This window comes from Rhinoderma darwinii, chromosome 3 (assembly GCF_050947455.1).
Source record: "Rhinoderma darwinii isolate aRhiDar2 chromosome 3, aRhiDar2.hap1, whole genome shotgun sequence".
NCBI lineage: Eukaryota > Metazoa > Chordata > Amphibia > Anura > Rhinodermatidae > Rhinoderma > Rhinoderma darwinii.
Genome location: NC_134689.1, coordinates 134068332 through 134083664, shown reverse-complemented (window position 1 = coordinate 134083664; position 15333 = coordinate 134068332). Strand labels below are relative to the sequence as shown.

Here is a 15333-nt window from a genome sequence, read left to right as displayed (position 1 = left end):
ATGTTGAGCCTGGAATTTGTCCAAATACAGATTACGTTTTTTTTTTCACTTTATGGTAAATTGATCTATTCTGTTCAATGCTGGTGGAATATAAAGGGTTTCATTTAATGGACTTATGTGAGAGACAGGAGTTTCTTATTGAAATCAAAGGTATTGTGGGTTTTTATTCACATGTGTTTCTTACTTCTATTTTATTCACATTCTGGAAGCATAGAAAAAGCAAATGAAAGGAAAAAGCACTTTTAGCATGAATCTAGTAGTTCAATAAGAAAAAATGCCATTAGTATTAGGCTGAGTTCATACGGAGTTTTTTGCAGGAGGAAAATTCTGCCTCAAAATTCTGTTTGGAATTTTGAGGCAGATTTTGATCTGCCTGCACGCAGTTTGCCGCGATTTTCACTGCGTTTTTCGCTTGCGCCCATTGAGTGCCACGGGCAAAAATGCCAGGAAATACGCTTTCTCTGCCTCCCATTGATGTCAATGGGAGGTCAGAGGCATAAACGCCTGAAGATAGGGCATGACGCTTCTTTTTACCGCAAGCGTTTTTTACCGGCATTTTTAGCCGTTTTTTGGCGCGTTTTCTACGCGGCTTCCGCGTCAAATTTTTTTTTTGAAAAACTCAGTGTGAACAGGGCCTTATGCTTTGGAAATGGTAATTATAACGGTTTTATTTTAAATATGTCAAATAATTCTTACATAGATGTCACCGATGTTTTATATGACTGTGACAGATCTGCCTTCAGTAGTTCACCACTAAAACTATACCAGCATCATAAACATTTGTGTGGATTCTTGGCAGATAACATTTTTCAAAATTTAAGGAAACTCACCCTCATGTTAAGAGATTCTGAACAGAAGCAATAATATTTCAGACTTTATCTGCAGTGTTACAGACATTACGTTTATGAGCCAGAGCAATCATTCATATAAAACGGATTGAGAAAAACAAAACAATTCAACTTGATGACCTTTCAGAGCTTAATCTTCACAGTATTATTTCGTCAATAGCATTTGTGATTTGCATATAAAATATCTGAAGCCAATTATTTTATTAAATAGTGCTGTCCATATGTTCATGCCCTTTACTTTAGATATCTATAGCTTTACCATACATTTTACTTCCATTTTATGCAATAAATAATAAAGTGTGAAGGCAAAATGTTCAATATCTTTTTTCCAGCAACTTCAACGGTCCACCTTTACAATTTTTTTTTATTGTTCCAATGCATTTAAAATAAAAATAAAAAGCTGTAAAAGAGTATAGATTAAAAATTTCCAATGGCTTTGTTCCTACAGCTTCTATGCACAATTATATGTTTCCATGGTAACAGACCAAACATAACCCCTGTGTAGTCTAATCCTGTAATCATATTACCATCCATCTGTCCCGTACTTCTTGCTAACATACCAAATGTAAGTTAGTAATAATTAGGGGACAGAAGAAAGTTTGTCTGTAAAATCTGACTACACAGGGATTGTTTATAGTCTGGACATATAGGCCTGCATAGGAGCTATTTTATATTCAGACTATTTGCAAAGTTGCTTCTTTTTTCATTTTAGATAAATTTGAAAAAAAAGTTTACCATACATCGGTCTATTTGAGCCTGACTCACTATCAGGACAATGGTCGTAAAAGGGACATACATTGCAAGATATCTGCAGTGTTCAGAATTATTTTCCATATGGTGCAGATGTACTTTCTTGACTAACACCTGGTTAAATACTACAATCATAGTGTTAAATCAGTAAAAACAGAGAAAAAGTTAAGGCAAGTCCTTATCTGAGACAAGCGCTGGAACCAATTGTACACATAAGAATAGCAAACAAACATTGTTTCTGTGTTTTCACTAAGTATTATCATTATGTGTATAGGCACTGTGAGACAGTGACAGGTAAAGTCATTGAGGGAAGGTATATTTCCCCTAGAATCCTGTCATATGTATCCTAGGGTCCAGGGAATGAGTAGTTCTTGCAATAGAAAGCTCTAGTTTTCCAATCTCGGTTTAAGGAAAAAGCCGGAACAAAGGGCCTGGAGTTCGATTGGAGAAGAGCAGGGCGGGTTCCCCAATCCCTAGTCCATCTCTGTTTGTAGGACAAGGCTGCTGCTCAATTAGCTGCACCTGTAGCCTGTGTATAAAAAGGTGCAGACACAGTGTGTGGGAGTCTCACCCCTGACTCAGACTGGAGACTACTAAGGCTGGAGTAGCCTGTATGCTATGTGAGTAAAGACCTGTGTTACTTTGTGTCCAGTGCCTGGTAGGAAGGCACTTGGTATAGTTAGATAATATCTTGTTTAGTTAGTACTCAGACGAGCAGGATTTATTTTGTATTTTGCCTTGTTGTACAAGAGGCTGTTTCTTTGACAAGAATAAAAACACAGGCAAAGCCCTGTTATGACTTTTAATGCACGGTGTCCCTGTCTCTGGCTACAAAGAAACCGCTGTACCAACCTCTCCTGATGCTAAACCCTCACAGCACCTTAAGATGACATGTAATATAGACAGAGATTCTTAATTTATTTAGTAACATTTATTAGTAACTGTAATGGCCGCGGTCACGGACCGCATCCTTCCTTTACCTGCAGACCGCAGACCTCCTCTCTGTGGTCGACGTCTTCTTCCCCAGAGACGTCAGCGCAGCCGGCCGCTATGACCTGCAATGGCCGCGAGGGGATGTGCGCTGGTTCCTGGCCTTAAAAGGCCAGCGTGTGCATATGTAATTAATTATTTTCCAGACCACTCTGGACTATAAAAAGGGCCCTTCCCTTCCACTCCTTGCCTGAGTGTTGTTGTAGTTTTCCCATGTCTGTATTGCAAATGGTCCCTTAGTGTTTTCCTGCTCCCAGTGTTCCCTTGTCCTGCCTCTTACATCCTGTTTCTCGTGCTGTGCCTTGTTCCCGAGCCTGTATAGTACCTGAGCCATGCCTTGCTCCACCTGCTGTTGCCTGTCATCCAGGATACCATCCGCCACATCGGGCGCAACCTACCACCTCCAGCCCCATCTGTGCCAGAGCCCTTGCTGCCATCAGGACTATCCCACGTACCCTTGTGCTACACTCCTACCATAGACTTTGTGCATAGACTGTGAGTTGGTAAGCTGCCTCTCCGCTATGGCAGAGCGGCCTAATAGGTCCACATACCCTTAGATTGTGAAAGTACGCTCAGGCCATGGAACCCACTGGCCACCTTAAGACCTATGGGGAAGTCAGGATCAACTCCTTGAGGCTGTAAACTCCATCATTGTCCGACTGAATCAACTCCCTGTTCTACCTCCGGTTCCTCCTCAAGAGACTGCTGCCGTTCCACTGCCCGTTACTCCTCCTGTTTGTTGCGGATCCACAGTTTCTCCTTGCTATGGCAGTGATCCTAGAGCCTGTAGAGGGTTAATCATCAATTCACCATTCAATTTAAACTCCAAGCTCATCTCTTCCCTTCTGAGGAATCCAAAGTAGCATTTATTATCTCGCTCCTTGCTGGCAATTCCCTCTCATGGGCTAACCGCATCTTGGAACAACAGGGACCTGAATCCTCGGACCTAGCATTGTTCCTGCAGTCTTTACGTGCCGTGTTCGAGGAGCCGGGCCGAACATCTTCTGCAGCAGCAGCTCTGCTAGCCCTCAAGCAAGGAGGCTCCACAGTTGGAGAGTATTCCATCTCCTTTCGTACACTGGCAGCAGAGTTGGCATGGAACAATGAGGCGTTGGTGGCGACCTTTTTTCACACATCAAGGACGAGCTAGCAGCCCGCTGCCTTCCTTCTACATTGGATGCCATCATCCTGTTGGCCACCTGGGTCGACATGAGGATCCAGGAACGCACTCAGGAGGTTCGACAGGAGAACCAGGTTCACAGACTAGCAGCCTCGACCCAGAGATCACTATTGCCTTCCCCTTTTGTTCTACCTGAAGAACCGATGCAGGAAGACAGAGTCGAGTTGTCCGAGCAGGAGAAACAACACAGACACTCTTCTGGTTTATATCTGTATTGCGGCCTTAAGGGTCATTTTGTGCGCCAATGTCCACTGAATCCGGGAAACTCCAGCACCTAGGGTTGGTTGGAGAGGCAACCCTAGGGGGGACGACTCCACGCGTCAAAACCTCTTCCAAATTATCTGTTCCTGTGACCATCATCTCTGGAGAGATATCACATTCCTCCTCTGCCTATGTTGATTCCGGAGCAGCTGTACATTTCATCCAGCAGGATTTAGTGGACCGTCTACATCTACCCACAGTTCTTCTAGAGAGACCCCTGGCTGTTGCCTCTGTAAATGGACTACCATTGCCCGATCCTGTTGTGTCTATCACCAAACCACTGACTTTACAAATCAGAGTTATTCACTCGAAACAGATCACCTTCCTTGTCTTGCCTAAAGCCATCAATCCTGTCCTGTTCGGCCTGCCTTGGCTCCAACTACATGCTCCGGTTCTCGACTGGACTTCAGGTGAGGTCCTCCAATGGGGTCCCAAGTGCCTTGTCCGCTGCCTGCCACAGGTTCGTCCTGTTATTCCTGCCACTGCCTCAGCCACTCTCCGATCTACCATTACAGTATGCCAGTTTTGCAGACGTCTTCAGTAAGAAAGAGGTGGAGACACTTCCCCCTATTGTATCTTTGATTGCCCTGTTGAATTACTTTCTGACGCCTCGCCACCTCGAGGTCGATTTTTTTCCCCTCTCGAAGGAGGGTTCATCTGGAAGTCATCCTCTCCGGCAGGAGCCGTATTCATCTACAGGAAGAAAAAGGAAGGATGTCTTCGTCCTTGCATCAACTACCATGGTCTAAACCAAAGTCCACAAAGCTGGATCTATGCGGAGCTTATAACTTGATCCGTATCTGCAATGGTGACGAGTGGAAAACCGCATTTAACACCAGAGACAGCCATTATGAATACCTCATAATGCCTTTTGGACTATGTAATGCCCCAGCTGTGTTCCAGGAATTTGTGAATTACATTTTCCGAGACCTACTGCATGTCTATCTGGTGGTCTATCTGGACAATATCCTGATTTACTCACCTGATTTGTTGACACATCGGAAGCACATTTGCCAAGTTCTCTTGCGATTAAGGGGGAACCATCAATATGCTAAACTCGAGAAATGTGTGTTAGAGAGGAACTTTTTGCCATTCCTGGGCTATATCGTGTCTGACCATGGTCTCAAGATGGATCCTGAGAAGGTGAGATCCGTCTTACAATGGCCACGATCTCAGGGTCTTCGTTCCATACATTTCTGGGATTTGCAAACTTCTATCGGAAGTTCATATTTCTCATCTCTGACAGCTCCAATCTCGGGCCTTCACCAAAAAGTGGGTGGACGCCAAGGTCTGGCCTCCGGAGGCAGAATCTGCGCTTTCTGATCTCAAGAGAGCTTTAATCTCAGCATCTGTTCTTCATCACCCTGATGCTTCTCGGCAATTTCTTCTGGTCTGGAGGTAGACGCCTCTTCCATAGGTGCGGGAGCACTACTGTGCCAAAAGAATTCCAAAGGCAAGATGGTGGCTTGTGGCTTCTTCTCAAAATTATTCTCCCCAGCAGAACGCAACTATTCCATCGGGGATAGGGAATTGCTGGCTGTCAAGTTGGCCTTAGAGGAGTAGAGACACTTGCTAGAGGGTGCTATTCATCCTATTATCATCTATACAGACCAAAAGAACCTCACATACATACAGTTAGCCCAACGGTTAAATCCACACCAGGCCAGATGGTCGCTGTTCTTTGCCCAATTCAGTTTTTGCTTCACTTCCTTCCTGTAGACAATAATTTGAAGGCAGACGCCCTGTCTCGCTCCTTCGAAACCAATGACTCTGTACAGACTCCTCAATACATTATAGATCCTTCCAAGATTATTGCTGCTAACCCCCTACAAATCAGAGATATTCCTGCAAGGAATTTTGTCCATCTTGCTGACAGGAAAAAAATTCTCCGCTGGGGCCACAAGTCTAAACTAGCTGCTATGTATCATCATGCACGAACTATGTCTCAAACAAATCTACCCGTTCCAAACCTGCTGGCCTGCTATTACACCTTCCTTATTCTGCTGGATGTACTACAATCTGGGTAGTGGTGGATCGTTTCTCAAAAATTGAACATTTTGTTCCGCTGACTGGCCTTCCGTCTACCCCTAGTCTGGCAAATTTGTTTATTCTACACATCTCCCTCCTGCACGGCCTTTCTCTGCATATTGTCTCGGACCGGGGAGTACAGTTTACATCCAAGTTCTGGAGATCCCTGTGCAACCTGTTAGATGTAAAGCTGGACTTCTCCTCTGCCGATCACCCACAGTCCAATGGTCAAGTGGAGAGGACCAATCGAATTTTGGAGAACTATCTCCGCCATTTTGTTTCTGCCCAACACGACAATTGGGTGCAACTTCTGCCTTGGGCGGAGTTCTCGTACAATAATCACACAAGTGAGTCTATTGCCTCATCTCCCTTCTACATCGTGTACAGCCAGCATCCTCGAGTTCCTCTTCTTCTGCCAGCCATGACTCTAGTACCTGCAGCGAATTCTTCATTTGGGACTTTTATTCACATATGGCAGCAAACTAAGTCTACGATCCTCCAGGCAGTGGAACGCATGAAAAAGCATGCCGATAAAAGAAGAAAAGTTCCCCCTCAGTTCTCTCCTGGAGCCAAGGTCTGGCTTTCCTCAAGGAACTTCTGTTTGAAGGTGCCATCATACAAATTTGCCCCCAGTTTCCTCGGACCCTTTGAAATCCTGTATTGTACCTGAGCCGTGCCTTGCTCCGCTTGCTGGAATACTCCACGTCCCCTGTTGCTTGTCATCCCGGATACCATCCGCCATGTCTCGTGCAACCCATCACCTCCAGCCCCATCTGTGTCGGAGCCCTTGCCGCCATCCGGACTATCCCAGGTACCCTTGTGCTACACTCCTACCATAGACTTTGTGCATAGACTGTGAGTTGGTCAGGTGCCTCTCCACTACAGGGTCCGCATATGATTAGATCGTGACAGTAACTAGATACCAGACAATACAGTTGTAGTAAATTACAATAAATGGTCACTGTATTAGAGACACCTGCCCTTTTACGATTAGAGCTCTCCTACATGAAAATTAGACACGTGATCCTAGAGTTCAGCATAAAATCAAGTGAGCACGTTTTCTGCAGATCAGTTTCAATGTGAATCTAGATTACAATGGGAAAATCTAGTGATAAGAATGACTTTAAATGAGGTATGGTCATAGGTGCAGGTGCAAGGGGCCAGTCCACCGGGCCAGTATTTCAAAAACTGCCATTTCTATGGGGTCTTCTCGATACAACAGTGTAGAGAGCTTTCCTGTATGAAAATTAGACACGTGACCCTGTGTCATGCCCGTGGCCGTGGGCCATCAGGCTCACTCACCTCCTGACGCCCGCAGCCATGGATCTGTGAGCGCTGGTCCCCGTCTCCTCCTCAGGAGACGCCAGCATTCACTTTCGGTACTCCCGGCCGGGTATAAATTAGCCCATGAGCACCTTGAACTATAAGAGGGGCCCAGCCCCTTCCTGTCTTGCCTGAGCCTTGTTGTCGTTATCCTAGTATGTCTATGAAAAAGGTCTCCCAAGTGTTTTCCAGTTCCCAGTGTTCCCCGTTCCTGCTATCTGTAGCCTGTATCCCGTGCTATCATGGTCAAGTGCCGTGTTGAGCTGAAGTCGTGCTGTGTACCACGCCTCTCCTGCTTCACCATGCCTGGCGCCTGCCTGCTGCCTAGTCCCAGCTGAGCCTGTCTTGCTACTGTCTGAGCTACCACAGGTACACTATAGGAACTATAGACTGTGACCTGTATCCTGTTGGCCAGCTGCCATACCGCCAAGGTGGTATGGCCCAGTGGGTCCACATACCCAACGTGACACTCTGGTGCTCAGCATAAAATCAAGTTAGCAAGTTTTCCGTGGATCAGTTGCAATGTGAATCCAGATTTGAATGGGAAAGTTGAGTGATCTGTATGACTTCAAACTTCAAATGAGGCGTTGTCGTCAGTGCAAGGGACCAGTACACCGGGGCCAGTATTTCAAAAACTGCCAATATTATGGAGTATTCTTGCACAATGCTGTAGTGAGCATACTGAGAATGGTGTGATCAAGAAAAAAAACATTCAGAAAAAGCACAGTCAAGTAAATTGCAGCCAAATACAATGTTGGTGCTTTAACTAACGTGTCTCAACGTACAACTCGTCATTCCTTGGCACAGATGGGCTTCTTTGATGCCTGTGGATGGACATTTGAACAGTAGGGCTTGCTTAAGAATTGTGGCCGAACAAGTTCATCCCTTTATGGCAACTGTTTACTCTAAGGCAGAAGGACACTTTAGCGGCAACTTCGAGAAAGTATCCTGTCCACATGGGCTAACATTCCTGCAGAACAATTTCAAGACTTAATGGAATCTATGCCACAACTAATTGCTGCGGTTCTGAAGACCAAAGGAGGTCCAATGCGGTACTAGATGGGTACCTCTAATAAAGTGGTCATTCAGTGTATATTGCAGTATATTGTGCATTGTTTCCTTCAGATTTGATATATTATTGGAGGTTTGCACAGTTCAATACAACAATCTGTAAAAAGAGTTATTGCAAAACGTGTTGACCAGTTTGACAAGATTCTTGCTGTCTGGGGCCAAAGGAGAAATTGGAGGTACAAGTCATTACAAAGTCCATTAATAAAGACCTTGGCTTTTACAATAGGTAAACTCTTTTTCATGTAAATGTATGGCAGGTAAAATAGCCATAAGGTTTGCGGTTCAGAGGTTGTGAACATACAATATTTGAAAAGGTGTTTGTGCTAAGCTGGACAATTCCTATAATTATCCAAAAGGCCATGTGGTGAGACAGCAACAGAATGCCTCAGTCGTAGGATGTAGATATACAAAAATAGGAAGGCCCTCCCTCCCAATCCAAGATCCGAAATAGTACCAAAGGCAACAGAATCTTTTTTAATAATCCATTTTTATTGTACCCAAGTCACCATACAGAAGATCAGCAATGTTTTGACCCATTACAATGGTTGGGTCTTTTTCAAGTTTGAAAATGACCCAACCATTGTAACAGGTCGAAACATTGCTTATCTTCTATATGATGACTTGGGCACAATACACATGGATTATTGAAAAAGATGTTGTTGCCTTTGCCACTATTTTAATTCCTATAAATATGTAACTACAAACCTGTCACTAAAAATCCGGTTTCTTCATTGAACCACTATAGGAGTTCTTGAAAAATATATGAAACGGTTGAAAGGACTGAGCAGTACATGTGCTTTTATCTCCGATTATGCTCTGTTATAATTTGGTTCCTGGGTGCTAATTTTAGGGACTACATGTAGATTATAAAACAGATTATTCTGGGGATTTAGAGTATGTTTTAATTGATCTTTATTCATGTACTATCAGGGAACCCCTTCAAGTGTTGACCTTCTACATATCTCTTTCAAACGGAAACAGTTTGCTTAAGATTGAATAGACATCGGAGCTGGACAGACACAATGATTTCATGTACATTGTTTGTTCCGTAACACAGGATTTAATATATCAATGCTTAATAGTAGGTTTACTTGTTCCCTAATACCATTCATGCAAAACATCTTGCAGAGACTTGAATTTGAATCACTGGAGGCTAACCAATCTGTTCATATAAACATACTTCTTATTTTTACACGCTGATGTGCTTCCACTGATTCCTGGTTCAATCATTTACATTCACCTTAGCTTTGGAAAATGAACAGCATGGGATATATAATTATAGCTGCTATGTGCAGTCCACTTCAAGGTTTCTGACTGAAGAATTTTTCAGCTATGTTTCAAAATGTTGAATTACTGTGAATGTATGCTGTGCAATGACAGAGTATAGCATCTATAACTTAGAGATTAGGCAATTTCGCATACATGGAGGCATACGGTAGTGCACGGATTGCACTATGGGTCCATGGTATGGGTCCCTCAGTGTACTCGATTTGCTGGGATGTGGTACTTTCTTAAGGCACCATATTCTCCCCTAGAAGCAATGCTGTAAGGGGAGAATACCTTCAGAAAATAGTTTTGTGTTGGAGGCACGCGGGGGTAACGTTTGGTACAGAATACAGCCATGCACATTAGGACTTACTAATAACTTAATGGGGTTGTCTTATCAATGCATTCCTTTTCTATATGCCCTATTAGGGTAGATGAGCATCATAGGGAGTGTCCCCCACTTGGGTTCCCTCTCTATTAGCCAAAGTGGAGAGTCACTACACACAGTGTCTCTCATTCGGGTGGACTCGGCCCATCCACATCTTACATAGATGGGCATTCCCTTGAATGGTCACCATGAAGTTCAACACTTTCCCTGTGGCGGCTTCATAAACTCCCGGCGATCAGGTGTTTTTGGTGTGGCTTCGTGATCCACGGCAATCAGCTGATTGCAAGGCCCACTTCAATATAGAAAGGGCTTGTTATGTTGAGACAATCCCTTTAATGTAATAAGAAATATCAGTCAACACATAATGTCTGTAACGTCCATGGCCGTGGACCGTTGTTGTTACTCACCCCTCGACGGCCGCAGCCATGGACTTGTGAGTGATGGCGGGCATCTCCTCCCTAGGAGACACCAACACTCACTTCTGCTCCGCTCTGCAGTGTCCCGTAGCCCTAATCACCCTAATTAGCTCTAATGAAACCAGACTTAAATGGGGCCGTGCCCTTTCACTCCTTGCCTGAGCGTTGTTTGTATTCCTATGTTAGTCTTGCAAATGGTCCCTTAGTCATATCCTGTTCCCAGTGTTCCCTTGCCCTGCTACCTGTATCCCATGCTGTATTTGTTCCTGTGCCCTCTCTAGTGTTGGAGTCGTGTTGTGCCATCTGCTACTACTGCTGTCTTACACCACGTCTGGTGTCATCTGCTACGCCTGGTACCTCCTGCCACTTTTTGCATCACCCGCATCTAATACCATCTGTGCCTAGCCGTTGCTACTGTCTGGACTATTTCAGGTACCCTTGTGCTTGGACTTTGTATAGACTTGGTACACTGTTGTTTGGCCAGCTGCTACCTCGCTACGGCGGTGCGGCCTAGTGGGTCCACATACCCACAGATCGTGACAATGTCATTGTAACTGACACAGCCCATTCCCTTAGCATTGCACCACCTTAAGGGTTAATTCATATAAAGTGTTTTAGGAAAAATGCCACATTTTTAGTTTGGAGTTTTTGTCGCACTTTTAATCACTGTGGCCAGATGTTAGTTTGAAGTCAATGGGAAACTATAAAATGCCCTTTAATCGTTTCTTTTTAATTTTACCTTGCATTATTTGGGTCAGTGGTGTTTTTCAAAATCGCAGCAAGCCCGTAAAACATACAAAGTCACACGAAAAGTGTTCATAAAGGAGGCCTTATAGGATTATTATAGGTAGGTTTCTACAGCCCAGCTTTAATGAGAACCTGTCAGTCTGTTTAGAGCCACTAAACCACCAGCATGCGGTTATGCCGCTGGGGTTTAGTGTTTAATACATGCCTACCTTAAAAACAGATGCTTAGTGAATAATAATAATTTCTAATTTACCAAAACGAGACCGGGAGCAGGATCAGATCCAAGTGCATTGCACACATGAAGCAAAGGACAGTATATTACGCATGCGCAGTGAAGTGAGGTCTACTGTCTTCGGCTTCATGTGCACAATGCGCATGCGCCCTATACCACCAGACTCCTTACCCGCATTCCTTTTGGTAAATTGTAGCTTACTTTACTAATTATTCCCCAAGCATCCGTTTCACAGGTAGGCATGTTTGGAATACTAAACCCCAGTTGCGTAATGACATGCTGGTGGTTTAGTGGTTCCAAACCCCCATTGCAAGTTCCCTTTAAGGCCCTATAATATGTCCAAACCAAGATATGCCAACATGACTGATATGTGTAAGATTTGGATGCTATAAGTAGCGTAAAGTCAGCTTATTTTCTGCAACGGATTTCACTGCGGAAAATCCACAGTGCATTACAGTAGCTGCAAAGTGGATGAGATTTTAACAAATCTTATCCACATACTCTGTAAAAAAAAAAGCAGAAAAAACCGTTCATAAATTGACCTGCGGTGCGTTTTTTTAATCTGCAGCATGTGAATTTATTCTTCGGAATCGCTGGTTTTGTGTTGCTGGTTTTCCCCAGTAAAATCTGCAACAAATAGCAGACGTTGCGTTTTTTGCGGCAGAAAAGCTGCAATTCTGCCATAATAATCGCAACTCAGAATAAAAAATTCTATGCTTATCCAGATCTCTCTGCTTTTGCATCCAGTTTGACCTCCAGGAATGACATTTTATCCCATGTGACTGCTGAAGCAAATCACAGGCTGCAGTGGTCACATGGGATAAAATGTAATCCCAGGAGGCCGGGCTGCAGGATGTCAGAGGGACGTGTTGCCATGGCTATGGGTAAGTATAGACTTACTTTTTACGTGCTGTTTTCCAGAACGGATATTCTGGGCAAAAAACTGCACCACAACTGTTTTTTAGCCGGAATTCCTTGCGGGCTCCATGGCGGATATGCTGTGTACCTTTACGCAGCGTATTTGCTCTTTGTGAACATACCGTTACAGCACATTTACCAAATGCCATTGCAAATCCTTTGCCACAACACTGAAAATGCAACTGCAAAGTATAGTTATCTATTTGCCCATTTCATCAAATTTCAATAAATATGTGACTCATTTATGATATGATTAAATGTCCTATAAGCGTCAAGCACTTATTGGGTAAAAAGAAACATTCTTGTGTCCTGCCAAAAATAGCAAGCTGTACCATTCTGAAGGCAAATTAAATGCAAACAAGCTCAATAAAATATGCCAAAGCAAAGTGCAATTTGTTCCCATCTATCTTAGTGATTGGCACTTCAAACATAAGTGTAGCAGATAATTATTTTTAATAGCCTTGGGTTTTAACATAAAATATACATAATAATATTGTATTTACATACATTCGAGCAGAAGTGGTCATCTAATCCTTTGAAGAGTGGTAATGTGGAAAGTCGAAGAAGTTCACCCCATGATTTGTCTTTAAGCCACACAGGGGCCGGGTTGGGATGTGGGATCTCGAGTGCAACTCCACCAGTAAGGAGAAAGTGCCATTCATCATTATTGACCAGACCTTTATTCCTCTGTAAACCCACACAGAGCAGGACTGAAAACAGTAGCTTGTGCTTTTCAAACAGAGAGCGGCAGACATGTTCATATATGCTAAAAAATTAAGGAAGGAAGTAAGAAATGATCAGATGTTATACACATATTTCATCATATTTCATATTCCTACATAGCAATCAATTTCTGGTTGTCTACCTCAGAATCTCAAGACAGTTTTGGAGTTCATTCACAAGTTTTTATTAAATTCATTAGCATAAAATAGACACAAATCTACTTCATACAGCTATTTCCACTTGGCAAACCCAAGCATGCATGGGTGTATAAATGTGAGGGGGAGGGGAATGTTTTAAACAAAGGATTGAGCATGATTAAATCTAAACATGAAACATGTCTGATCATTCTTTCCCGGAACTGGTGGGTCTTAAAGACTTTGGCACATACTCTAAAAATTTTAATTTGTGAACTAGATCATGAAAAACATACATGTATAAATAAGCTACTGAAGTCAGACACCTTTGCAGCAGACACTTGTAAGGGTTTGTTCACACGTACAAAAAGAATTGGCTGAAAATTCAGAGGCTGATTTCAAGGCGTTAATGAAGCTTTTTTTAATTTGACGTTTATTTTGAGGCTTTTTTAGAGGCTAATTTTTAGCCGTTTTTTTGTAGTGGCAATGGAAAATTTAGCTCCAAAAAAGCCTCAAGAAGTGCATCAGAATTTGGGGGTTTATTTTGCAACACATTTATCAAATGTCTTACACCATTTGTTAAATTTGTCACATTTCATATTGGAGTATGTGTGGTGCTTTTGGTTTGGTTTTGTGGCTTACATTTTACGCCTGCCTCTGAGCCAGAACAAAGAACCCCTCTGTAAGAACATCTCCCATTCTGGCAAACCTGGCCTGATAGGTAAATGTAAAAGGACATTACAGTTCTATAAACAAATGTCAATGACAGTAAAGCTGATTTAAGATTAAACGAAAGTAACAGAAAAACGAAAACGCCAGCGCAAAATAAAAATAATGGTATTTTTTAATAAATAAAGTTTTCTTTCTTATATAAGGAAAACAGTAGTTCTTTTAAAAAAAAAAAAAAAAGTCGAGGAGAAAACAACATTTGTCACATTATAAAGCTTTTCCCTTCAGCTTCAGGAAAGACTGGTATTGAAGAGACAGTGTCCATGGGAACAATTTCGCTCATTAGACTTTTTTACGCCTGAAAACACAAGAAAATTTGTTCAGCCTTTTCAGTAGTTATTGGTAAGTAAGCAAGAAGATGATATCGGGAGGCTGCCTCGACCCTGTAAGAGCATCCCTGGCAACAGTCAAATGCAAAACTAAAATTGAACACAGGGAAGGATAGCGTTTGGATGCTCACAGATGTCTTAAGACAATACAGCATAGCTATTCTCTAATACAAGACCGTTAAGTATGTATTGTCAAAATACATAAAACATTCCTGGATTTGTAGTTTATTTTTGCAGCAAGTGTGAGAAGTTCTCACAATGCAGATTAGACACAGTTTATTTTATTGCATTTTCTTGAACCAAAATAAGTAGTAGATACAAAAAGAATTATAGGGCTAAGTTCACATAGCGTAAAAATTACAAGGCCAGCCATTTATTTATATGGACGGCATGTAACACTATGGCCGCTACAGGGGAAACATATAGATGGCTGTACAACAGCTGATCACCAGAGGTTTCTGAAGTCAGACCTAACGCTGATCACAGGAACCATCTTCAATTTAAAAGATAGATAGATGATAGATAGATAGATAGATAGATAGATAGATAGATAGATAGAGATATGGGAGCAGTATTCTCTTCTATTGTCTTCTATTGTGTGTGCTGTGTATGGGAGACATGATAGCAGTGAGGCTCCTCCTGGTAGCTCAGGGAAAACTGAGAATTAGACATAGAGACTAAATGCAGAATAATAAATGGCCAGAAATAGTGTTATTCCTAATGTACACACATGGAACAGCTTATTCTGAAAAGTCACCTGTAAAGTTTGAGACACTTTAAAGTCTTGTCCACACTGTAAAGATCTGGTGCAGTTTTTAATGCTTTTTTTTTTCTTAGCCAAAACAGGGAGTTCTTCCAAACGGGTGCCCGGACGCAAAAAGATTGGACATGGCATTATACGGGCCGCATTTGCGGTCCGGGCTCATTGAAATCAATGTGTGCCTGATCCGTGATTGGTGGGCGGCCCACGGATGACACTCCACGGCCTTCCGTGCCGCAA

The 15333-nt window shown here is 42.8% G+C and overlaps 1 protein-coding gene across 1 annotated transcript in view; it reads right to left on the bottom strand.

The window, feature by feature from the left end:
- LOC142750387 (dynein axonemal heavy chain 3-like) overlaps positions 1 to 15333 on the bottom strand; it is a 1255980-nt gene that overhangs the window by 127005 nt on the left and 1113642 nt on the right. The window contains exon 66 of the mRNA XM_075859390.1: positions 12926 to 13184. Within this exon, the coding sequence (XP_075715505.1) occupies positions 12926 to 13184 (259 nt within the window). The remainder of the gene's footprint in view (positions 1 to 12925; positions 13185 to 15333) is intronic.